This window comes from Biomphalaria glabrata, chromosome 11, assembly GCF_947242115.1.
Source record: "Biomphalaria glabrata chromosome 11, xgBioGlab47.1, whole genome shotgun sequence".
NCBI lineage: Eukaryota > Metazoa > Mollusca > Gastropoda > Planorbidae > Biomphalaria > Biomphalaria glabrata.
In genome coordinates, this window is record NC_074721.1 from 33,836,803 (window position 1) to 33,863,255 (window position 26,453).

At 37.5% G+C, this 26,453-nt stretch overlaps 1 protein-coding gene across 1 annotated transcript in view; it reads right to left on the reverse strand.

Annotated features, from left to right (window-relative positions):
* LOC106066378 (thrombospondin type-1 domain-containing protein 7A-like) overlaps positions 1–26,453 on the reverse strand; it is a 259,155-nt gene that overhangs the window by 123,312 nt on the left and 109,390 nt on the right. Inside the window, exons 3-9 of the mRNA XM_056003832.1 lie at positions 12,789–12,902; positions 7,719–8,006; positions 3,894–4,350; positions 2,792–2,957; positions 1,777–1,880; positions 510–616; positions 66–254 (exon numbers count right to left, since the gene is read on the reverse strand). Of these exons, the coding sequence (XP_055859807.1) occupies positions 66–254; positions 510–616; positions 1,777–1,880; positions 2,792–2,957; positions 3,894–4,350; positions 7,719–8,006; positions 12,789–12,902 (1,425 nt within the window). The remainder of the gene's footprint in view (positions 1–65; positions 255–509; positions 617–1,776; positions 1,881–2,791; positions 2,958–3,893; positions 4,351–7,718; positions 8,007–12,788; positions 12,903–26,453) is intronic.

Sequence of the window (26,453 nt, forward strand, 5' to 3'; positions counted from 1 at the left end):
CTCTTAACAGCACTTTAAGAAAGCTACTACAACACAGAAGGAATAATTTGTTCTGAGACCCTCACCGATAATTTCTTCGGCACGCCGCTGCCTGATGGAACTGATCTCGCACTCGATGTCCTGACACGTACTCCAGGCGCTCCACTGCGAGACACTGCAGTCGTAGTTACACTCTATGGTGCAGGAGGCCGCCACTGACGGCTTGTACTGGAACATGCAGTGGTCCTCTTCAACTGGGCGCTCCACACCATCATCTGAAATCGTAACAAGGAGAAGAGAAAGGGTAAAGTCGCTACGTTTACGGGACGAGAACAGCTTATGCCATCTTTTTAGAAGATATCTGACTAGGTTAATGATAGAGAGATAGAAAGAGATATATAAATAGATATATAATGAGAAAGATAGATAGAGAAAAAGAGAGAGAGAAAAAAAGATAGATAGATAGATAGATAGATAGATAGATAGATAGATAGATAGACTATATACAAGATCAAATAACACTACAGCACCTCCAGGCTCCACACAAATAGCGTTCCTTGTCTGGATACCAGTCCCACAGTGATTGTATCCAGGCACAGATTCACACGGTGTCCAGTTGGATGTTATCCACTTGGTTCTGGTGATAAAACAAACATGTTTCCTGGAACTCTCTTTCCCACATTGTCAAGTAGATAAACTAAAAGTTGCTTTTTATAGATCATGTTTAAATAACAAGTCATATGTTTTAGCTTGTTCATTCACAATTCACTACAATACGGTTTTGTTTTTACTGCAAAGAAAACATCAAGGATGCACCGATAGCATTTTCTTTGATATTTCTGCCGGAGCCGGATATGGCGTATGGTAAAATATAGACATTCGACCGAAGCTGGAGTCGAATACTGTAACTACATGTCTAGTAAACAGCTATATACTAAACATTTTGCAAAACTACTTAATTGGTTATCTATGTTTTATTATTTTCTTTTACTTTTTTACAATTTGTTATTAACTCTATTTTTTATTGCTAAATAAAAGTTGATTAACATTTTTTAACAGATACTACAAACTAATCTGTGAAACTTGTTTGCCGATGTAAGATATATTGAACTAATTTAAAATGAAATAGTTTTTTGGCCTATTTTTAGAATTCTCCTCCCGAGAGATCCCCCCGAACTGAAAAAAAAAATGTTTCTATTATCAACAAATTTTTAATTTTAAACAACTTAAAGCAGTGCGTTATATTCTGTACAGAGTGTCGATCTAGTCATGCATGCCTCAATCAATATATAAGAAAGCAAGGCCAATGACCAGCTGCAATAACATGCCCGGTGTGCAGCCGATCATTCGGGGTTATACATAGGTCTCACCAGCCACATGAGGAGGCATAAAACCCCAGTGCAAAGCCCTCAGCCCCCTGGATGACAAAAGTAGTCATCATCGAACCACGATGGACGAACTATTATTAATTAGAAAGTCTACACTATTCCCAAATCTAAAGATGATCTGTATCTTGTTATAGAATACGCCCGTCGCAAAAAGAGAATTAAAAATGTTTCAATGAATGTTTTATCGCATAGAAGTATGTCTTGTCAAGTATATAGACATAGTGTCTTGTCAAGTATATAGACACAGTGTCTTGTCAAGTATATAGACATAGTGTCTTGTCAAGTATATAGACATAGTGTCTTGTCAAGTATATAGACACAGTGTCTTGTCAAGTATATAGACACAGTGTCTAATTCTTTTGATATCAAGTTATCCTTTTAAAAACAATACCACAATAGATACACCTACTGTTTACATGAGCGGAGTGATTTCAGGTCCTCTTTGTTCAGCCGAATGTAGTCCACTAGCTCGGAGGGACACGGGTCACCACTGCCTAAAGGAAGCTGCAAGACCTGGAAGTTAAAAAGAAGCAAGGTAAGATGCAAACAAGTTCATTAACTCTTTACCTCCGCAATTATTTTCCACGTTCTGAAATATTTCTTTCATTTTTCACATTTGTACATTCTACCCTGTTAGGATTAAACTTCAATAACATTTTGGTTGGTAATCAGAAGGCGTTACTTTTGGTATAGAGTTATATGACAATACATGCTCTTTTTATATAACACATATTCAAGTTTATAAAGCCACAAATTAATTTAATTTAATCTGGTTAAATCAACGATAGTATCGTTAATTAGGAGTTGCAAAGTACCAGACCATTGTTCCCACGCCAACGACAAGAAAAAACTAAAGCCAAACTCTAGCGTTTAGTAATGTGAACTAAAACATTAGCCTTTTATTCAATGGACGATGAACAACTTTCTATCATGAACACCCTAATGAACAGCCATGAACCATGAACAGCTCTGAATTATAAAATTTAATGAACCTTAAACAGTTATGAACCATGGACCACTATAAACCATGAACATCTATAAATCATAAACAGTATTGATCTATGAGCATCTAGAAATCATGAATAGTAATGAACCATGAACTGCTGTGAACCATGAACAGCATTGAACCATAGACTATTGCACTTTAACTCTTGATACCCTAAAATAAAGCCACTTAAATGCCCGGGAAAAAAATCTCTTTTTATCTGTTTACCGGGGAAAAAAAGAGGCAGACAGAGAAAGTGATGGGAAGACAATATAAAAGACTGGACGAGCCTGTCAATGAAAGACATTCTGTCTAAAGGAAGAAGAAAAATGAGAAATGGAAAAAGTCAACAGATCTTGTGTGGTGCCCCAACGGTTCAACATTCAAAGGGCTAGGTGAAGGTGAAGACGAGTATGTCCAGATACAATTAAGCACCCACCTGTCTAGTCCTGACCATGAACCCATGCTGGACAACTCCGTCATAACCAATGCAGGAGGAGTTGTGAGGCGTCATGGGTGACCACGAGCTGAGGATACAGTCCTGGGCCATGACACACGCTCTCGCTTTTCTTGGAATGGTGTGTGGAAATCTTTCTTGGCAGTACCTGTGAAGCGGCAGACACAAACCAGGGTTTACTTTATGAAGCAGAGTCATAACTTTTGTTCTTAAATCTCTTTAGTCACAAACAGGTGAACTTTAAATCATCTGAACCAAGGTCTACTGGGTCACGTAAGTATATAAGTCTTGTCTTCGAGTCTGAATAACGAGGTCTGCAGTATTTCACGTGTCTATACAGCCCTATCGTTGATCTATATATTTTGCCACGTCCAGTCCAGATATTAGCTTTTGCCAACCGGATTTTGGTTCTCTTTTCAGCGACTACGTCGATCCTCGGCAGTAAATTTCCTTTTGTCTCAAATGTGTATTCCACGGCCTCCAGTTGTCTCGTCTGGAATCGCCTGCTGACAAGTGCTCTCATGTATGTCAGTTAAAGCAAGCTGGCGCCTAGGCTGGCCTATAAGCCTTTCAGGAGGGCTGCGCCGACGTACCCTGTTTAGCATGGTACACACATTTTAAAGAGTCGCACTATTTTAAAGAGTTCAGGGTACACCCAGGTCTAAAAAAAAAGGAAAGTTCCGCTTTCAGACTTTGCGTTCTATGGAGCAGATGATGTAAAGATAATCTCCTTCTGTGCCCACCGGTCAACGACCATCCGTCTTTACTTTTCCCCAACTAATGTCAGTTGGACTCAGAAGCGCCCTTAATATCCCGAAAGTAAAATCCCAGTCTTCACCAGAATTCAAACCCTGGTCCTCGGATCGGAAGCCAAGCGCTTTATCACTCAGCCACAGCACTTCCATGGTCTACTAACACATAAATGTTGTCCATTTTAAATTTAATTTGTAAATCGCAACATTATGCTATAAGTTAGTTCAGGTCCAATCTATTTTATGATCCTATGGATATAGCCAAAGATTATGCAGAATTCAATGCAAGAAAACCTAATTAAAAATGTTGAAAATTTTAAAACAAAATTTACCTGTCACTCGCTAAAACGCCTTTACTTTGCAGACAGGCCACTTCCCTGGTCTGGTACCCAATCAAAGGGTGAGTACTCAAGCCGTTCGCATAATTGTTGTCCATGGAGGTACAAGGGAGCCAAGCCATGTACTGATAAATGAAAGACGCGGTACAGTTGACGCAGGGCACCATGTCCGACAGCTCCGGGCAGTGGCTCCCTCGATGCCTAGGGGGGACGATGACCACACGTGTCCGTGTTTTGTTGGCCAGCATGCAGGTGGAGCTGCATTCGGTCCAGTTGAAGTAGTCGCTGACCACGCAGTCCTGTCGGCAGAGCAGCTCGCAAGTTTCTCTGATCTGAGGCATGGGCTCGACCAGCAAGCACCTGGAATTGGATACAACCACGGGGCTGTCTCGTCGTTCACACGTAACATTCCGGGTTCGTATCCCGCTGTTTCTGCCACAAGCCTTGTTATCTGCGGACATTAATTACAAGAGTTGCTTTTCTGAATCAATATTTATTTTAGAGTTAGTAATTAAAAAGAAAATCAACTCTTTCTAATTTAAATCAACATGTTCAAACAAGGAATGCAGAATATTTATAAGTATATGTACCAGAGGGCTGGAGAGCTTAAGGTTGTCCATGTCACGCAATACTAAGTGTATAGTGCAATGTTGTTTTAATGGACCTCATTCACCAATCGTAAACAAACAACATTTAGCACGTAGTGCTCTATATCTTCTATATAATTTACGATCTTACGTTTAATTCATGATCTTTGTCACGTGACAGTTTTTTTCGTTGTTTTATCAATAAGATCACGTGACTAAATGTTGTTTGTTTACGATTGGTGAATGAGGTCCATTGAATGGATTATAAACACCGTGTTTACATTTCAAGAAACAACAGTAAGTTTCTAATAGAACTAAAAATAGCCGATGGAGTTTAAATTAAGCAGGGATCTTTCCAATAGAAGGTTTTGTTTCTTTTACAAAGCTTATATTAACTCAGTCTGTCCGTCTGTTTGTCTGTCTGTCTAGGCAAACGTTTATACAAGTTATTTCTCCGACACCCAATCTTAGATCAAGCAATTTGAGATACCAAACAAAGAAATTAATTGCCAATAGTTAATTAACTAATTTTTTAAAAATTGATTCTTGTGTTGTCGGGTATAAGAAGTAATTGTGCAAAATTTCAGCTTTATCCGAGATTGGGTGTGGGAGAAATAATGTGTACAAACTTTTACCAGACAGACAAAGTGAGCTGATATAAGCTTTGTAAAAAATGGTAAATTTCGAATGTCATATAGTTTGCAATATGAACTCTACCTAAACAAATATTTCTATAATCTACGCACAATTTTGTGAGTGTAAAAGTCTGAAATTTTACTAAAAGTTCTAGTTTAAAGACACTGAATCAATGTATAGTACAAATTCAGACGTATCAATTCTAAACTTGTAATCTAATAATTTTAGAGTCCCACAACATGTACATCCTGACTCTGCTCTGTCTTCTATCTAAACAGTTTTGACAAAGGGGCACAACTAGTGAACACTTATGCGTGAAGCAGAACCCATTTCAGTTTTAGAGAGGAAAATTTCACAGATAATTTGGTATTCATTGGCGTTAAGAGGCTCTATTTAGAAGTCAATCTCACGGAGTTCGAGAAACAGTACCCACTTCTCTCCCTTGAAATACCCTTCAGCGAAAATCCGCCCGCCCCCTCCCCCGAAAAAAGAGGCACTCGAAGGACCAATTTGAAATCGATTTGGAGGAATTTAGTGTTGCCAAGTTTACTGACCAATTAGAGGGGGGGGGGGGGAAGGCCGAGTAGTTAGGGCTGTACGATTGAGGTGTTAGGACGTTTCACCCAAGGGACTTCTCAGACAGATGTAGGGGCTTGACTTTTTATTTGAAGTAGAGATCTTCACCATGAAGTCCTCAATTCTATTTTTTTGTTTTCATTCTATTTCTCTATTGTAAAAATGTTTGTTGATTAGTAAACAGATTAACAATCAGACATAATATATTAATTTCAATCAGGGAAGGTTGTTGAACTAGAACTATCGCCCATTGTAGTAACAACGAAATTAAGTAATTTACATAGATAAGACTTCAGCTTGGTGTTGACCCATCATCAAGGCGAACTGGTCCTTTATACATTTAGGCTGGTCGGAGGACATCCAAATGGGACATTTTCCAACGTCTAAGGGGCCACTTTGATTTTGAGACAGGCCCCTTGTGGTATAAATATTTTCATAAAAGGGGCCCACGGAAAGTATAGATAGGCCCTCACATTACATTGTAAAAAAAAGGTTTTCTACAGACTTTGCATTGTAACACTAGGTTAACACATTTTCTTAATATATGGCCTCCTTTAGGCATGAAGCGACTCTTAATCAACTCATGGAAATGAGATGAACACCTGGGCATCAGCTGTTGCCGGAACGATGTCGCCCACACATCAGTTCCCCCCTCTCCACGCAGCTGATGTATCCAAAAGAACGGCAAGTGCGGATATAGTTTGGGGTTAGCGGTGTCACAGAATTTGCAAGGCTGTAGCACTAAGGGCTGCAATCTTCTTAAGGGTTGACGGCTCCTGAATTTTTCACCAGGCTTGACTCCCAAAGCAAGGCAGCGAAAGGTTTGAATTCAGAGTCTTCCTTCTCCAAGGTGAGTAGCTTGCCATGGCTAACGAGCCCCTCCTGCCCGAAGTTTACTGGTTTTGGCGGTTAATCGTCTTCACCCCTTCTCCTATTAATAAAAACAGTTCCGCCGGACTCAATATCTGAGCCACACATGAAGGCCAGGAAGTAGACTGGTTGTCAGAAGCAATATGAGAGGCATGTTATTAAGAAGCCTTTTATAGGTAGTGAAGTGCTTATATTTATAGCAACTTCCGGCAATGACAACCTTGAGGAACCACTTATACAAATAAATATATTAACCTATATCAGTATTCTGTGCATCTAATGAGCTATGATCTCCAGTGCAAATACTAAGTGATTAACAATTAACTTAGAGCATTCTTTGCACACAAATATATAGAATACTCAGATGATAACAAAGTGTTCAAATCAGAATAATTAAATAGCAACTGAAGAGTTTCTTATTAAGTTGGCTATTGATTTAATGGTAAGAAGAAATACACTAGGCTGCATATTGAAACATTCTATAGAATACAATTCAACTATTGTCTTTATTATCTTAGAGGAGTTAAACCATTTTTTTTTCAATTCTTCTCTAAAATTTTTCAGAGAGAGAGAGAGAGAGAAAGAAAGATACTTAAATAAATAATAATTATATAATATATATTTAACTCCTCTAAGAAGAGAAAAAGACAATGGTCCTTGTGGTCTATAGGGCAGATGATGTAAAAGTCATCAGTTTCTGTGGTCCACGGTTAACGAGGGTGTCATGTAGCCAGCACAACGACCAAACGTCTTTACTTTTCCCCAACTAATGTCAGGTACGCCCTAGAGATGGGTGGACTCAGAGGCGCCCAAACATCCCATAATAAAAATCCCAAGCGTTTAAAAGCTAGGCCACCGCTTATGTATATAAGAAAATTAAAATTATTTAATAAACTACTCTGAAATAAGAAATGCAGTTGAAAAAAAAAAACCACAAGTTTTACTCTTTATAAATCTCCTTATTATTTGCGAGTTAAATTCTTGTGTTCTCTAGATAATAGACGCCATTGAAATGTGCCAAACATATCAATTCTGTCCAAGATATGAACAGCAAATTCATTGTTTAGATATTCCTTCTCTCGTGTGCGTCTCTATCCCAGTGGTGGGCATGTATCTAACAGAGCCAGAAATAATCTCAATAAGATCTTACCTGATTCCAATCTGCAAGAGCTCCACTGGGAGACAACCCATTCAACATCGCTGGTTGCCACTGACAACGGGAGACGCGGTACGTTCTGTGACTCCTCTCGCTCGAAGTCATTGCTCAGATCAAATCGGTTGTCCCGGGGCTCCGTGGGTTCCCATTCTTCAGATTTGGGCCCGCCGTGCTCCTGACCTGGCAGTGGGCGCTCCCTGTTGCTCTCTCCTACGCCCTTCAGGACCACGTTCTCGGAGCAAGGCTTGATGCAGGACTTTCTGACAATCGGCTTGAAGTCTGCTAAACAACGAAATAATGCTTTGGGAAGTGTCATTTATAGAACGTTATAAATAAGGCTAAATAAAAATGTCGGTACTTCTGTACAATATCAGAGACATAGAGGGTCACTAAAACAAGTTTGGAAAAATTCCAGACCTTTGTTAACAGATGCCAACGACAGATATTAGGAATTAGGTGGCCGTAAAAGAAACCTAATGTTTATTTATGGGAAAGAACTAGGCAAAAACCCATCGCCCAAGGTATCCAAAAAGCAAAAAGTGAAGCTGGATAGGACACACCCTGAGAAAACTAGCTACTAATGTTGCAAGTCAGGTATTTGATTGGAATCCGCAGGCACTTGACTGGAATCCACTAAAAAGGAAAGTGACCAGACCAAATACAACTTAGAAGAGGTCAGTCATCAGTGAAGCCGAGGATACCGCAACGACTTGCAGATGAAGAAAGCTGCTCAGAACCGAGTTCGGTGGAGAGCCGTGGTTGCAGCCCTATGCTCCCCTAGGAGTTGAAATGAGTAAGTAAAATGTCATAGAAGAAAGCCAAAACTAATGCTTTCAAAAGTGTCCCAACCAGAACGTAGTCAGCTATTAAACAGATGTGTTTGTTTTATTCAGCTAGAACCGCTGTCTTTGTTGTATTCAAAACATTAAACTCAATGCGCGGATTTCTAAAAATAATTTCTCTGTTTCCCTCTGAGCTTTCTCATTCTTTATGACATGCCCCGCAGCGCTAAATCTTGTTTGCAGGTGTGAAATACTATCTACATCCAGCTTTGAACTGACGGCGGTGTGAACTTAATCTAGATAGTCATGGTCGCCATTCTTTCGCGTCCTCGGTTTTGACATTTTTAAAATCTGTAACACATTTTTATGGACAGTTTAGAGACTAAATGGCAGCAATAAAAGAGTTAAAATATGTTTTATCGTTTTGATAGGATTTTAATATGATTTATATTTTGTTTGAAGAGTGGTTTAGAGGCGAGAATCTTATGACGGGAAGAAAAAGTCTGCTGACATGAAACATTGGCAAACTATCTGGACGCTGGTCTTTTTGATAGCTCTAAACAATTCTCTAGATTCTAGAAGCATTTAGATAGTTAATTACACTTTAAACAAGCGAGATAGAAAGAATATTACAGAATTATAAAAAAACAAAACAAAAAAACAAAAAAAAATATAAATGCAAAATATTTTTTTAAAAAGCGTATTTAAGAACTCACTCTTTTTCAGTCCTATTTCTCAATAGTGTAAGATCTATTCCCTTCTTCGATATCAAACAAAATTAATTAATAAAAAAATAAATTGTAAATTTTCCCGTTTACAACTTCCGATCTATACGGCAGATGATGTAAAGGTCATTATAACTTTTTAATTAACTAATTGGCCAATTTTTCGATAGGTCCTTGTATTGGTAGGAACGATGAATAAGAGAGCAAAGTCTCAATTTTATTCGAGAATGGGAAGTCTGAGCACTAAAGTGTTAATTCTAGGTGTAAATTATGAAATTAAACCATTATAACTTATAACAGGGCTCCCACCGCATCTTGATTTTCTAGGAGCTTCTGAAAATTTCCAGAAATCGCAAAATATACATGAAAGTCCTGGAAATCTCCTAAAATGAATAAAAACTCCGAAAAACAAATCTTCTTTAAAATAGACAAAATTGTCATTTTGGGGTGCCATTCAATATATAAAACGTCAATCCTACGCGCCATTAAAAAACGGTATTGTCCGCTTTCATTTAATAAAAATGTAAAGCAAAGACGAATTTATTTATAATACAAAATCTTGATTATCACTTATTATCCTTATCCCTACCCAGACTGGGCCCGCTCTACCAGTTTCGAATAGGGCCCCGTAATTGTTAGTGCCGGCCCTATCACCTTTACTGTCCGAACAAGTGTCAGGCAACCATTTCAACTGGGTGGACTCAGGTCACGGTCAGGTACGTCCACAACACTTTCTTACAGTTTTTTTTTTTTTGAGAAACAGAAATCTTGAAGAAATCTATAATTCAATAAACACCAAAATTCATGGCAATACAAAAAATATCCAATACAAAAACATGAGATTGATTCTACTATTTTTTTTAAGCAACCAAGAAAATCAGAACACCAGAAGGGAGCTTTGGATGAATAGAATTAATAGAATTCACGGGGACAACTAGACAGACTGAATAGACTAAATAAAAAAAGCATCGTATAACACTTGAACACAGCTACCATCTCTTGTAGGACATTTTCATGAGAGATGCCTTTCCAAAACACCCATTAAACCTCTGTTACATCAGATCTGAACGAAGTGGTCGTCTCCTTTCCATTAGGACTAAAACAGAAAGATTTTAAAACTCCTTCATCCCACTTTCGATCAGAGTGTTACAAGATCATCTGTCATCATCGAGAAGTACATAGAAGTCCAATTCATAAAGCGCTGGTTGTGAGTGTGTAAGTGTTTCATGTGTAAATGTTGTTCGTACTTGCATCTATATTGTTACGATCTTCTCTATCAGGCCTTCTGCAAACACTACTTAACAACACAACAGCACATCTAACACAAGAACTTGACAACAAGAGCTTCAAGTAACAAAGTGGCGGTTTAATTACAAATACATCGACAGCCAATTCAACACAGTTGGCTACATCAAATTTGGATGGCTACCTGGTCGTGCGGTTTGCGAGCTGGACTGTCGTTCAGATTTATCGATGGTCCAGGGTTCAAACCCTGCCCGCTCCCATCCCCCGTCGTCCTGCGTGAGGTTTGGACTAGGAAGTAATTATCTTCAACCTTGAAGGAACATCCGAAACATGTAAAACAAACAAACAAAAACAAACAAATTCAAATGCTTTTTTGTACTTAACAGAACTGCCTAACTTAACATTACTAGTCTCTCTAGCTCGTACAGCTACATTCTCGAGAACTCACAAGGTACCACACAGTCCTCACTGCCTTGCTGTCCTGGACTCAACTGTCTATTGTTACACACTGTCGCTAGTCCGTGAAGGCTCTAGATCACATGACCACAACATGGGTCATATTTGCGTGAACTAGCATTGCTGTCCCCTGTCTATCGACAGCCGTTGACCTGTGTGGTTGGCCTGAGTCGTGTGTATCAGTAGGCCGCACACACATTAACCCTTTCAGTCCGCCACTGGAGTTACTACAATATTGTTATTGTTACAGTAGTTACGCTGAGGTGGTCAATTGTAGTCAACCTTAATTTCCATTGGACCAATACAAATTCTCTTATGTAACTTATCTTAAATGTTGAATCGATCCAACAGTCGATAATTTAAAAAATCGTCCTTTTATTGTGTTCTTCTAAGAGTCAATGGTATATTTGAAGAAAGCATTTCTTGACCTTATGCACAGAGAAATAACATGTTAGACATTTTAAAAAATTATTTTCTACAGCGCATCTCTCATGATAAAGCTGGTTCAAGAGTGCTGTCTTCCAATCTCTTTTGTGGACCTAAGAGGCGAGGATATTTGGAAGGTTTCTTTGCTGTCTTTAGTCACTCGGAATTCGAACTCGAGCCCCCTGGATAGGTAGCTAAGCGGTCAATGCTTCTCAGCCGTACATTCTTGCTTTGAATCACTTTGTTTTAATACTGAACCAATTTTTTAACCATTTCTTGTTGGATTTTCTTTCTTTACAATTCCTAATTTTCAGCTTGCGAATTCTTCATGGGGATAAAATACAGGATTAGCTTTTTCAGAAAAAGATTGAACTATTACTCTTTACCAACTGTTATGTAGTGTAGGTGCGTGTTGATGATATAAAAATGAAAAAAAGGGGAGCGAATGGTTATGGTTGTGTAGGCTGAAGAGTTTCTGATAAAATCACGAGCTGGTCTGTCGTAATTGAAGTGAATTAAATGGTCTGGTGTGAAAGCTGAGAGGAATAGACTTGAGACAGAAGTGAAGTGTACTTTAAGTGAGTTACATCTTGATGACATCATCATTTAATTTGTATTTTACAGATATCTACTTTCAAGTTGTAACTCTGTCTATTGTTAAAAAAAAATGTTAAATTTAGTTTTCTAAAATCTAGAAGTTTGTTCAAGTTTATTTAATATTCCTAACAAAACATCTAAAACGTTCACATCGGTTTAGTTGTACTGGTTGTTTGGAGCTATAAACCAACGATCAAGTGACGACAACAGACTCATATTATCTGGCATAATAAAACTTCCCAGGCAGAAAGACATTTACTAAATAGACTAATTTTAAAAAAGGCCCATACACAGCTAGCATCTCTTGAAAAACTTATCATGAAAAATGTCTTTCCAAGCCACACACTATTCTTAAAGACAATCTGCGCCAATTAAGCCACGGTTAAATCAAATCTGGACGAAGTGGTCGGCTGCTCTCATGTAAGGCTAGAACGAATACATTTAAAAAGCTCCTTTATTCCTTTTTCAGTTAGGGTGTTTCAAGGTCATATGCCGTCCTTGAGAAGTACACAGAAGCCTAATTCAAGTGATGAGTGTGTGTGAGTGTGGATGTGTGAATGTTGTACGTGTGTACATCACATTGTTACTGTTATAGTTGTTATGTTTAGGTGGAAAGTTGTAGTCAAACTTTCATTTCATTTGTTCTGACCAATAAAAATATCTTATCTTATCTTATTTAGGGAAAATGAAGACTTGATGTTGTCAACTACACCTTCTAGTCAAAGTTTTTTAAAGACTGTTTGAACACCGTTAGTTTGACAGAACACATTTCTGTGAAAAGCATTGTCTAGACTACGGGGGGTCTCTACGCCTAGTGGCCCAGTCATTATTACCTTCTTCGCATCTGTCACTGGCGACAGGCCTGCCATCCGACTGTATGCACCATACGTCACGATACTGACTGCCACCTGCTCCACATCGTTCATGCTGACACTCGCTCCAGCCTCCTGGAAGATGAATAAATAGACGCACTTTTAAAAGTGAATAGCAAATAAAGAGGGATCGAAAGCTAGCATTACTTTGGTTACTTTGTAATAGTTGATTATATAAAAACTTGACATATATTACTTTTTGCAGATCATAAATTAATTTAAAACTTTCCATAGAGCCAATGTAGATATCTATCTATCTATCCATCTATCTATCTATCTATCTATCTATCTATCTATCTATCTATCTATCTATCTATCTATCTATCTCTATCTATCTATCTATCTTATCTATCTATCTATCTATCTATCTATCTATCTATCTATCTATCTATCTCTATCTATCTCTATCTATCTCTATCTCTATCTCTATCTATCTATCTATCTATCTATCTATCTATCTATCTATCTATCTATCTATCTATCTATCTATCTATCTGTCTATCTATCTCTCTATCTATCTATCTATCTATCTATCTATCTATCTATCTATCTATTTATCTATCTATCTATCTATCTATCTATCTATCTATCTATCTATCTATCTATCTATCTATCTGTCTATCTATCTATCTATCTATCTATCTATCTATCTGATTGTTTGTCTGTCTGTCTCTCTTACACTATCTGTCTATCTGTCCATCACTGTCTCTCTCTCTGTCTTTTTCATACTATCTTATTTGTTTTTATTATGTCAACTCAATTAAAATAAACAACATCGCGGTCACTTTATTATTGTAATAACATTGTACTTGTCAGCCGATAGCAGACTGATGACATTTTTAGTAGATATAAAGTAATAGACAACAACACAGGCGTATACAGCTTAACAGACTAGCTTGACAGCTTTCATCATAAAAACAATCCCCTGTTGATATATACAGCTACCATAACACAAACCATCCACTGTTGATATATACAGCTACCATAACACAAACCATCCCCTGTTGATATATACAGCTACCATAACACAAACCATCCCCTGTTGATATATACAGCTACCATAACACAAACCATCCACTGTTGATATATACAGCTACCATAACACAAACCATCCCCTGTTGATATATACAGCTACCATAACACAAACCATCCCCTGTTGATATATACATCTACCATAACACAAACCATCCCCTGTTGATATATACAGCTACCATAACACAAACCATCCCCTGTTGATATATACAGCTACCATAACACAAACCATCCCCTGTTGATATATACATCTACCATAACACAAACCATCCCCTGTTGATATATACAGCTACCATAACACAAACCATCCACTGTTGATATATACAGCTACCATAACACAAACCATCCCCTGTTGATATATACAGCTACCATAACACAAACCATCCACTGTTGATATATACAGCTACCATAACACAAACCATCCCCTGTTGATATATACATCTACCATAACACAAACCATCCCCTGTTGATATATACATCTACCATAACACAAACCATCCCCTGTTGATATATACATCTACCATAACACAAACCATCCCCTGTTGATATATACATCTACCATAACACTAACCATCCACTGTTGATATATACATCTACCATAACACAAACCATCCCCTGTTGATATATACAGCTACCATAACACAAACCATCCCCTGTTGATATATACATCTACCATAACACAAACCATCCCCTGTTGATATATACATCTACCATAACACAAACCATCCCCTGTTGATATATACATCTACCATAACACTAACCATCCACTGTTGATATATACATCTACCATAACACAAACCATCCCCTGTTGATATATACAGCTACCATAACACAAACCATCCACTGTTGATATATACAGCTACCATAACACAAACCATCCACTGTTGATATATACAGCTACCATAACACAAACCATCCACTGTTGATATATACAGCTACCATAACACAAACCATCCCCTGTTGATATATACAGCTACCATAACAAAAACCATCCCCTGTTGATATATACAGCTACCATAACAAAAACCATCCCCTGTTGATATATACAGCTACCATAACACAAACCATCCCCTGTTGATATATACATCTACCATAACACTAACCATCCCCTGTTGATATATACAGCTACCATAACACAAACCATCCACTGTTGATATATACAGCTACCATAACACAAACCATCCCCTGTTGATATATACATCTACCATAACACAAACCATCCCCTGTTGATATATACAGCTACCATAACACAAACCATCCCCTGTTGATATATACATCTACCATAACACAAACCATCCACTGTTGATATATACAGCTACCATAACACAAACCATCCCCTGTTGATATATACAGCTACCATAACACAAACCATCCCCTGTTGATATATACAGCTACCGTAACACAAACCATACACTGTTGATATATACAGCTACCGTAACACAAACCATACACTGTTGATATATACAGCTACCGTAACACAAACCATCCCCTGTTGATATATACAGCTACCATAACACAAACCATCCCCTGTTGATATATACATCTACCATAACACAAACCATCCCCTGTTGATATATACATCTACCATAACACAAACCATCCCCTGTTGATATATACAGCTACCATAACACAAACCATCCCCCTGTTGATATATACATCTACCATAACACAAACTACCGTCTGTTGATATGTGTAGCTACCATGACACAAAGCATCCCCTGTTAATATATGTAATATATACACTAATATATATATATATATATATATATATATATATATATATATATATATATATATATATATATATAACATCACACAAACCATCCCCTGTTGATCTATACATCCACCATTACAAAAAAAAAAATTATATTTATATATACCATCACACAGATCATCCCATGTTGATATTTACATCCACCATCACACAGATCATCCCATGTTGATATTTACATCCACCATCACACAGATCATCCCATGTTGATATTTACATCCACCATCACACAGATCATCCCATGTTGATATTTACATCCACCATCACACAGATCATCCCATGTTGATATTTACATCCACCATCACACAAACCATGGCGTACATCTTCATCTACCACAGCCACCACGATTCGTCATCGCCACCTATACTTTCATTATCTTCAACCTTTCTCTTTGCTCGTGAGCCCTAGAGGAAGATGTATTCATCCGCACTTAACACTAGAGAAGTGTATTGATCAAGTTCTTACAATGAAATCAATGTGAATGCGCGATGAAATAGAAAACCCTCCATTATTTCACAATCTCGAAGGCCAGATCAACGACACACGTAAGACACATATTTAGACCCACACAGACATCAAGTTGGCAATCTTCTGGAGCTCGCTATTTAATATCTATAGTTCATGCAATTCAATTTTTTTTCCTAAGCAATATAGTTATTTAATTTTATTTATTTTTTTTTTTCATTAAAAAAAATATATATTAAAAAAAACTTTTAAAGAAGAAAACATCAAAAATACTTTAAAAAAACAACGTATACAGCGTTTTGTTTTCTTTAATAAGTAAATAATTAATTTTTTTTAATAACGTCCCCGTTCCACCTCCTGGGCCCCGAAAAAGACTCCTGGAAAAGCGAAGTATATATCCACTACACTTTTATAATATTCCAAAGAAAGGTATTTAGATCTTAGAAAACGGTGTACAAAATGCACCTTAATATTACTTTGGTTAGGGTCTACAGGCGGAAATTCCCGATGCAGTCCCGAAGACATAAATGCAATCTGTTCAAGATAAATATTTCTAGTCCTCCAGCCAAATTTCTTTTTCATCTTTTTTGTTTACTTTAAAAAATTATGTTGGTCAAACTAAAGTTTTCCTTTGTGTGTCCAACGAGATAGTAATTCTTTCCTCGACGATATACAACAACTGCCCAACTTCTAGTAAAATCGTTAGAGCTGTTTTCGAGATCCTAGCTCAGTTTTCACCCATGTGTTTTCCCCCCCGAAGATTTTTAGATTCCATGAAGCCAGGAGGTTTAAAGAGGTTTTATAAAACGTAAGAAATGAAAAAAATAGGACAATTTTGACAAATTTTGAAATTAATAGACAATATATACAATGTCAAGGACGCTGAATTGAATCATCACTGAGGCTAAATGTTTTTATTCGCCATGGATGCAAACTTCCAATAACCGATTTTTAAACAGGTAAAACATTTTAAAATTATTATTATTTTTTTTAAGGTGATGGGGAATTTACACATGTATTTGGTTACTTAGCCATACATAAGCAAATCTTTGTTATTTCCATTCTAGAATAAAACAGTTTTAAAGATTTTCCTTCAAAAAAAAAAAAAAAAAAAAAAAAAAAAAAAATATTTGATTTAATTCAGGTGGCGAACCCTTATTCGATTATGTATTAGTACGTTTCTTACATGGACATCTAGATCTAGGCTAACGCTAGACCCAAACTTCTGATTTAGCACTCTGACGATCTAATCTAGATCTACTCTTAGACCTTAAATCTACGTGTCATCTAAATCAGATTTACGTCAAAATATAAGAAACGCTTATAAACGTCAATAAAAGTGAAGCAACGAATTTAAAAATCCCAGTCATCGCTAAGATTCGAACTTGGGCCGCTCGGTTCGGAACACTAGCGCTTTACCACTCAGCCACCGCGCAGCCATTTGTATTATAACTAAGATTAATTTTTTTAAAAAAGGTAAGAATATTAAACAATAAAGATTAGAAAAAGGTTTACTAATAAAAATACAAAGTTATGGCAGTAAAATAAGACTTTTGAAAGATCACTGGTGTCAATTGCTAAACGGACAGAAAGGCAACTACCAGCACAGTGTTGTGGAACACTTTAGAGCAGGACAATACACACAGAAAATCTCTGGTCATTCACTGCCCCCAAACTCGTCCCCGGACGTCTTGACCAAATCTTGCTTCTGAATGAACTTTATGGCGAGAGAGTGAGGTCGACGTGTTGCGCGAATCCTCCTCACTTTAATCAAATTTTTCAGCCCGTCATCCCTCCTTCCCGCCCCCAAAGAAAAGCAAAGTCCTCAGCCCCTCTGAATGACAAAAGTTGTTATCATCAAACCTCGATGGACGAACTAGATTTCAGCTGCAATTAAAAAGTTGAAAACGTAGACACGTGTTTCCACAGAACTAAAAAGGGCACGCAGTCATCAAAGGCTTTATCCAGTGACAAAGTGTATCAATTCTTCCATATTTCAGACAACGCTCTGACTAAAAACACACATTCCCATTAACTCCACCGAATGTTAAAACGAAGGGGAGACTTTATTTTGTTACAAACAATATGGCGTGATGATCACTTTTCTCCTTGGCAATAGTTTCACAAGATTGACATTTAACATCGAATCAAACAGTCAAGACAGACACGAACTATATTTTTATGTAGGTGGCATGTAACATAATTGTACACTCAGATCATCTGTTGGACGTGTGGGCGTAAAGCACAGATATTGTTCAACTTGTCCAGCTGGCAGGGAGCTGTGAGATGATTAGAAACATTTTCTTTCAAGATGTCATTCATGTTATTGGAAGATGTCATTCATCTTATTTAAAGATCTCATTTAGGTTATTTAAAGATCTCATTTAGGTTATTTAAAGATCTCATTTAGGTTATTTAAAGATCTCATTTAGGTTATTTAAAGATCTCATTTAGGTTATTTAAAGATCTCATTTAGGTTATTTAAAAACGTCATTCGTGTTCAATTAAGATTTCATTCATGTTATTTATAGATGTCATTTATGTTATTGTAAGAGGTCGTTCATGTTATTGGAAGATGTCATTCATGTTATTTAAAATGTCATTTATCTTATTTATAGATCTCGTTTATGTTATTTGAAGATTCGATTTATTTAATTTGAAGAAGCCATTCGTTTCATTTGAAGATGTCACTCATGTTATTTAGAGATGCCAATAATATTATTCGAAGATGTCATCCATGTTATTTAAAGATCTGATTCGTGTTATTTGAAGATGTCATCCATGTTATTTAAAGATGTCATCTGTGTGATTTGAAGATGTCATCCATGTTATTTGAAGATGTCATGTTATGTTCAGAGACAAATATTTATGACGTTCGCTTGTTGATATTTTTATTCTCTTAGTTTTGCAGTTAGGATAGAAAGTCCAAGACAGAAATGTCCAAAACAGAAATGTTCAAAACAGAAATGTCCAAAACAGAAATGTCCAAAACAGAAATGTCCAAAACAGAAATGTCCAAAACAGAAATGTCCAAAACAGAAATGTCCAATAAAAAAATCCAATATAAAAACGTTCAAACCAGAAGTGTCCAAAACAGAATATTAAATATCATCATCATCATCAAACTCCGTTTGAGTGAGGGCTTGAGAGGCTCAAATCCTCTCTTGCAAAAGCCCTGGACAGAAACCCTGCTGTCTTGCGTAGTGCATGAATGTCGCCATAAAGGTCGAGAATTTTGGGTTTCCCAGACCTGTCGAGACGGAGATCAGCAAGTCTGAGGCAGTCAAACAGAATATGAGGCACGCAGCGGGGGCACCGCGAATCGAAATTTGGCCATAGCCGTGAGAAATATGAGCCAACAGGACAGTGGCCTGTTCTGCACTGTGCTATAATAGCTTGCTCAGGCCTGGACAGCCTCCACCACGGGGAAGTGCTGTCAGGGCGCCTCATGCGCTCCCAGACTCCACGGGCTTTTTGGGACTTGTCCCAGCACTCAAACCACTTTTCCATTTCTGTTTTTGTATTATAGCCAGGGCTTGATGAAAGCTTACAGCCTGATCAGTGGGTGGAATTTGCCCTCCCTGGTGGGCCAAAGAGTCTGCGATTGTGTTGCCAGTCACACCTATGTGACTCGGTACCCACTGCATTATTACAGGGGTGCCATAGCGTTGTTTGATGTTATGTGAAGCCATGATGACAGTGTTGATATTGGGGGGCCATGGTCCGGGGCTTTGCAAAGCATGTAGTACAGATTTTGAGTCAGTGACCACAACAATCTGAGTTGCCCTCAAATGTCCCTCGCCGAGTTGAGAGTCAATGACTTTTAAGGCTTCACAGACTGCCATGGTCTCCGCATCAAAACTGCAAACACTACCACATGGTCCAAAGATTTTGACTGTGTGAGAGCCAAGAAAGTCGATGTAGGCTCCATAGCCTGCTCTTCCAGAATCTATTGATGCCGATCCATCGGTGTATGCAAAAATAGCACTGGGCTTGAAGGTATTAATGGTCTCCAGAGCTAGGATTTGAAGGTCGTTAGATGGACGGCTTTGCTTAGTGGCATTAGGGTCTACTAATTTCAAGCGTATGTCTGGGGTTGTTGGGCGACACCAAGGGGGAAGGGGATGAAAGCGTTGAATGTTTTGTCGGTTGGTGGAGAGGCCAGCTTCATCAGATAGTCTAGTGGCATGATGCATAAAAGACTGCATCTGGATACGTCTTCTGTATCTCCAACCATCCACTAGTTTTCTAGCTGGGAGGTATTCATCCAGCCTTTTATACCGCTCATAGCAGGTCAGTACTGACCTTTCCCTCCAAAGGGTTAGTGGAGCTATATTAGCCATTATTTCAGCCGCATTCACTGGACTTATCCTAATCTTAGTGCTTGGGACTGTATTTTATCAAGTTGTTCAAGAGCAGTCCTAGAGCCATAAATTTGCACAGGTAGGCTGTAGTCTATCTGTGATCGGACTGCTCCTAAATACAGGGATCGGAGCATGTCTGCTCGGGCTCCCCACTTCGTGGATGCCAGCTTCCGCACAATGCAAAGTTTCCCTGAGGCCTTTCTTACAACATCCTGGATGTGCTCACACATTTTTAGTTTGCAATCTAAAGTTACACCAAGGTACTTGGGTAGCTTTTCCATGCTGAGAGCCACTCCGTTGAGGGAGAGCTGGAAAGGTTGCCCGAGAATGCCAGTCCCGAGCGTGAACAGAGAATAGACCGTCTTGGAGGTGTTTATTTCTAGCCTCCATTTTTGTGTGTATGAGAAGAGCGTATGGAGGTCTTCTTGTAGCACTTTTTGTACAGAGGTTGCGCTCCTTCCGGATTTCCAAAGGACAATATCATCAGCATATAGCAGCTTTTGGCATTTTAGCTGAGCCGGTAGGTCATTTATGAAGGCCGTGAAAAGGGCGCATGACAGGACGGAGCCCTGGGGGAGGCCGAGCTCAAGGGTCATTTCCCCTGAGACTTCTCCGTACATCCTTGTTCTTATTGTACGCTCTTGTAGGAAGTCTCTAATCCAGTAATATATCCGTCCCCGCACCCCCACGGCTTTTATCTTATGAAGCAAACCAGGCCGCCATACTTTATCATATGCCTGTTTTAAGTCAATGAAGACTGCGTATGTGCTTTCGGTCCTTTGGAATCCATCTGCTACGCTCTGCACAAAGATGTTGACTTGGTCTACAGCGGACATTCCAGCCCTGAAACCAGCCTGTTCTGGAGCTATAAGACGGGCACTCTCAAGGCACCAAACCAGACGCTCATTTACCATTTTTTCAGCCATCTTTCCCACACACGAATGCCAAGAGCACGGCCCTTCCTTTCCCCCCTACATGTTTAAGCATTTCGGGGTAATACCATCCGGCCCGGAAGCCTTTTTAAGCTGGCATTTCCTTATGGCAGCATTAAGCTCGCCTATCGAGAATGGGGAGTTCATCGTTCCCTCAGCACTTTCGGTCTGTGGTTCCTTTCGGGCTTTTTTTTCATCAGCTTTGCGAGCTTTATCAATGGCTTTGGACATTGGGGACTTCTTGGCAGCCTTGTTGATCTTGGCAAAATATTTGTTCAACAAGGTGGCAATTTTCTTTTTCGATGAAATGGTTACCCCACTCGGTGAAGATAATGGGGTTGCTGTTTTCGTACGCCCAGCATTTTCGAGATTTCTCAGAAGACTCCAAGCCTTAGAGCTATCCCTTAGGTTTAACCTTGCACAGGTGTTGGTCCGATGTTCTCGTTTTTCCCTGTTAACAGACGTTTGACTAGTAGGCTGAGTCTGTTGTATTTCAGCCTGAGTGTTGGATTGTTTGGGTTCTTTTGGACCTTTTTGTATGTCCTTCTCCGAGCCATAACAAGTTTGTTGATTTCAGCCGTCCAAAAGTTTTTGAATTTTTTACAAGGGTAAGTTCGAGGAATAAACTTTTTAGCCATGCCCAGGATAGCTGTTGTTATTTGACGGTACACAGGGTCGACAGAGCTAGACTCTACATTGATTTTTTCAAGGGCATTGTCGACAGCTGTCTCGTATCCTTTCCAATTAGCCTTACTATAGCACCACTTTCGTGGTTCTTTAGTGGTCTTGGTGTTCATTTTAGAAAGAGTGGCAGTCAGTAATATTGGAAGGTGGTCACTACCAATATCGCCTAGTACTTGATAAGTTATGACAGATTCCAAATTAGCAGAGACTAAAGAAAGATCTGGTCGTGACATAAATGTCCAAAAAAAAATTACCAAAATAGTAAAGTCCAATTTAAAAATGTTAAAAACACAAATGTTTAAGACAGAAGAGTCAAATTTAGAAATGTCCAAAATAGAAATGTCCAAGACAGAAGTAGCCAATATAGAAATGTCCAAGACAGAAATGTCAATATAGAAAAGTCCAAAACAAAATTTTTTAACACAGACGTGTCCAATATAATTATGTCCAAGACATAAATGTCCAATATAGAAATGTCATAAAATAAATGTCTTAGAAATGATGAAGTGTTCTTAAGTCTGTTTTCAAATAGCTCTACGATAGTTTGGTGCACCCTTTAGCACCACAGATTCAATGATTCTCTAGGACAAATGGGCAACTAAGTTGTCGTGATAAAGGAGAGTTGATACGAAGATCAACTGTTACACTTGACCGTCTTTCTCCCCTTCTCTGCCTTTTGCTCTAGTTACAACCTCTTTCGATGGCAGGCCCGTACATTCTTGCTTGTTGTCTTCAAGTTGCCTCTTCTTCTTCTTCCTGGTACTGTTCCATGAAGGAAGCCCTGAGGACCTTGTAGCTATATACGTTTTTTTGAAAGTGGTTAGCAGGACATCGTAGGGTCCTAATTGTCCTGTTTCTTATCTCTTCATTCGTGATGCGGTCTTTGTAAGAGACACCTAGGATCTTTCTGTAGCATCTTAGCTCCATTGCTAGGATCCTCTTCTCGAGATCTGCAGTCAGCGTCCAAGATTGTCTGTTGTATTTATGTGTATTTTTCTGTTGTGTTGTCTTTATATGAGAAACGAGTCCTTGTAATCACAACAAATTTCCGTAAGGATCAATAAAGCAGTCTTAGTCTTAGTCTTAGTCTTAGTCTTAGTCTTACAAATTCATTTATACATTCACCGAAAAATATTTTGTTGTTTTTAATGACTTCCAGTTGGAACCATTCAAGAATAAAAGAGAATACCTCTGACAATGAGCATCGAAATATTTATTGCAAAGTTCCAACATGCTGATGCACTTGTCAATGTAATAAATTGACACATATAAATAGTTTATTCAATCTAATGGGCAGATGACTGATGTACAGAAACAAACTCTAAACTTTATGTTCATTATTTTTATATTCAGATTAATTCTTTATTCTAAATTTTTTTTAAAATTTAAAATTGTTTTACCAAATTTCTCCTATTTTTTTTTAATTTAGCTTCAATTGTAGAAATAGAATTTTTATAAATCTTAAAACGCATTCGCAAAAAGTTTGACTAAAATAAAATCATCAATGTCTAGTATAACACTTTCACCAAGACAGCTTTTTATATCAGATGGCTTTAATGTTTTATGGAATATTAATAGAACTATACCTATTGAAAATTACAAAATCCCACATAAGAGGCTAAGAAAAGAGGCCTATGACCCAAGGATTCCTATGATGATACAGCTAAAATTGAATAGCGCCAATTCTGAGGTTTCCTTTAAAAAATACCAACAAATGTGATTCTTGTAAATTGTTCATTGCATCATCGGACGACTAAACTATAGGCCTACCGTTGTTCTAGTTACAAGAGTTAATGAACCTCTGGGCTCAGTATTTGATGTTACAAGATTTAGTGAACCTCTGGGCTTAGTATTTGATGTTACATGATTTAGTGAACCTCTGGGCTCAGTATTTGATGTTACAAGATTTATTGAACCTCTGGGCTTAGTATTTGATGTTACAAGATTTAGTGAACCTCTGGGCTTAGTATTTGATGTTACAAGATTTAGTGAACCTCTGGGCTCAGTATTTGATGTTACAAGATTTAGTGAACCTCTGGGCTCAGTATTTGATGTTACAAGATTTAATGAACCTCTGGGCTTAGTATTTGATGTTACAAGATTTAGTGAACCTCTGGGCTCAGTATTTGATGTTACAAGATTTAGTGAACCTCTGGGCTCAGTATTTGATGTTACAAGATTTAGTGAACCTCTGTGCTCAGTATTTGATGTTAGATTTAGTGAACCTCTGGGCTCAGTATTTGATGTTACAAGATTTAGTGAACCTCTGGGCTCAGTATTTGATGTTACAAGATTTAATGAACCTCTGGGCTCAGTATTTGATGTTACAAGATTTTTAGACTATTGAATCTCTGGGCTTAGTATTTGATGTTACAAGATTTTTAGACTATTGAATCTCTGGGCTTAGTATTTGATGTTACAAGATTTTTAGACTATTGAATCTCTGGGCTTAGTATTTGATGTTACAAGATTTTTAGACTATTGAATCTCTGGGCTTAGTATTTGATGTTACAAGATTTTTAGACTATTGAATCTCTGGGCTTAGTATTTGATGTTACAAGATTTTTAGACTATTGAATCTCTGGGCTTAGTATTTGATGTTACAAGATTTTTAGACTATTGAATCTCTGGGCTTAGTATTTTATGTTTCAAGATTTTTAGACTATTGAATCTCTGGGCTTAGTATTTTATGTTACAAGATTTTTAGACTATTGAATCTCTGGGCTTAGTATTTGATGTTACAAGATTTTTAGACTATTGAATCTCTGGGCTTAGTATTTTATGTTACGAGATTTTTAGACTATTGAATCTCTGGGCTTAGTATTTGATGTTAAAAAAATGTAGAATAATTAATCTATAGTCCTTGGCTAAGTATTCGATGTTACAAGATTTAGACTAATAAATCTCTGGGCTCAGTATTTGATGTTACAAGACTTTTGGCTATCAAATCTCTGGGTTTAGAATTTGAAGTTTAAAAATGTCGACTAATTAATCTATTAGCTCAGTAGCTCAAATTTAGACTAATAAATTTCTGGGTTTAGTATCTGATGAAATAAAAATTTAGACTAATAAATTTCTGGGTTTAGTATCTGATGAAACAAAAATTTAGACTAATAAATTTCTGGGTCTAGTATCTGATGAAATAAAAATTTAGACTAATAAATTTCTGGGTTTAGTATCTGATGAAACAAAAATTTAGACTAATAAATTTCTGGGTCTAGTATCTGATGAAATAAAAATTTAGACTAATAAATTTCTGGGTCTAGTATCTGATGAAACAAAAATTTAGACTAATAAATTTCTGGGTTTAGTATCTGATGAAATAAAAATTTAGACTAATAAATTTCTGGGTTTAGTATCTGATGAAATAAAAATTTAGACTAATAAATTTCTGGGTCTAGTATCTGATGAAACAAAAATTTAGACTAATAAATTTCTGGGTTTAGTATCTGATGAAACAAAAATTTAGACTAATAAATTTCTGGGTTTAGTATCTGATGAAATAAAAATTTAGACTAATAAATTTCTGGGTTTAGTATCTGATGAAATAAAAATTTAGACTAATAAATTTCTGTGTCTAGTATCTGATGAAACAAAAATTTAGACTAATAAATTTCTGGGTTTAGTATCTGATGAAATAAAAATTTAGACTAATAAATTTCTGTGTCTAGTATCTGATGAAACAAAAATTTAGACTAATAAATTTCTGGGTCTAGTATCTGATGAAATAAAATGTTAGACTAATGAATCTCTGAGCTCAGCATTTGATGATACAATATTTAAACTAATGATACTCTGGGTGTGTCTATTTATCTGGACTTATTTATTTGAATTGGCTGTAGCATTGCAGAGACATTTGTTTTCCAAATCGACTGCGGTAGAAGGTGAATCTGTTACCATTGAAAGCGCTGCTTTCTTGAGACCTGACGTGCTGCCAGTCTGGAGAAGACTTCTGGTTTCTGTTGAGTATTTACTTCTAAACTATTGGGGTGAGAAAACTAGAGATTGGATCAATCTAGCAATATATAGCGTATGTACAGCGTATAAAAATAGTAGTATTCGAAGAAACAGCTGGACTTTCCAATTGAATGGAATATTCACCCTGGCAAGAAACCGTGCTGGAAAGAAGTACATTGATAACTACAAGACGGCCGTTTTACAATTGAATATTCACTCGATATTGATTGAAGATGGTGGAATATTTCAGTGGTATATAGGAACTCCAATATCAGAATACAACGTTGACATTATGGGAAGCCTCCTCGTAATACCTCCGGCTACAACAGTTTTTACAAATTTGGTGCAGACGTCCTCCTTTTCCAGCTACCAGCGAAACAGCTGCAATGGACTAACCTTATACTTGCTACTACTGGTATCG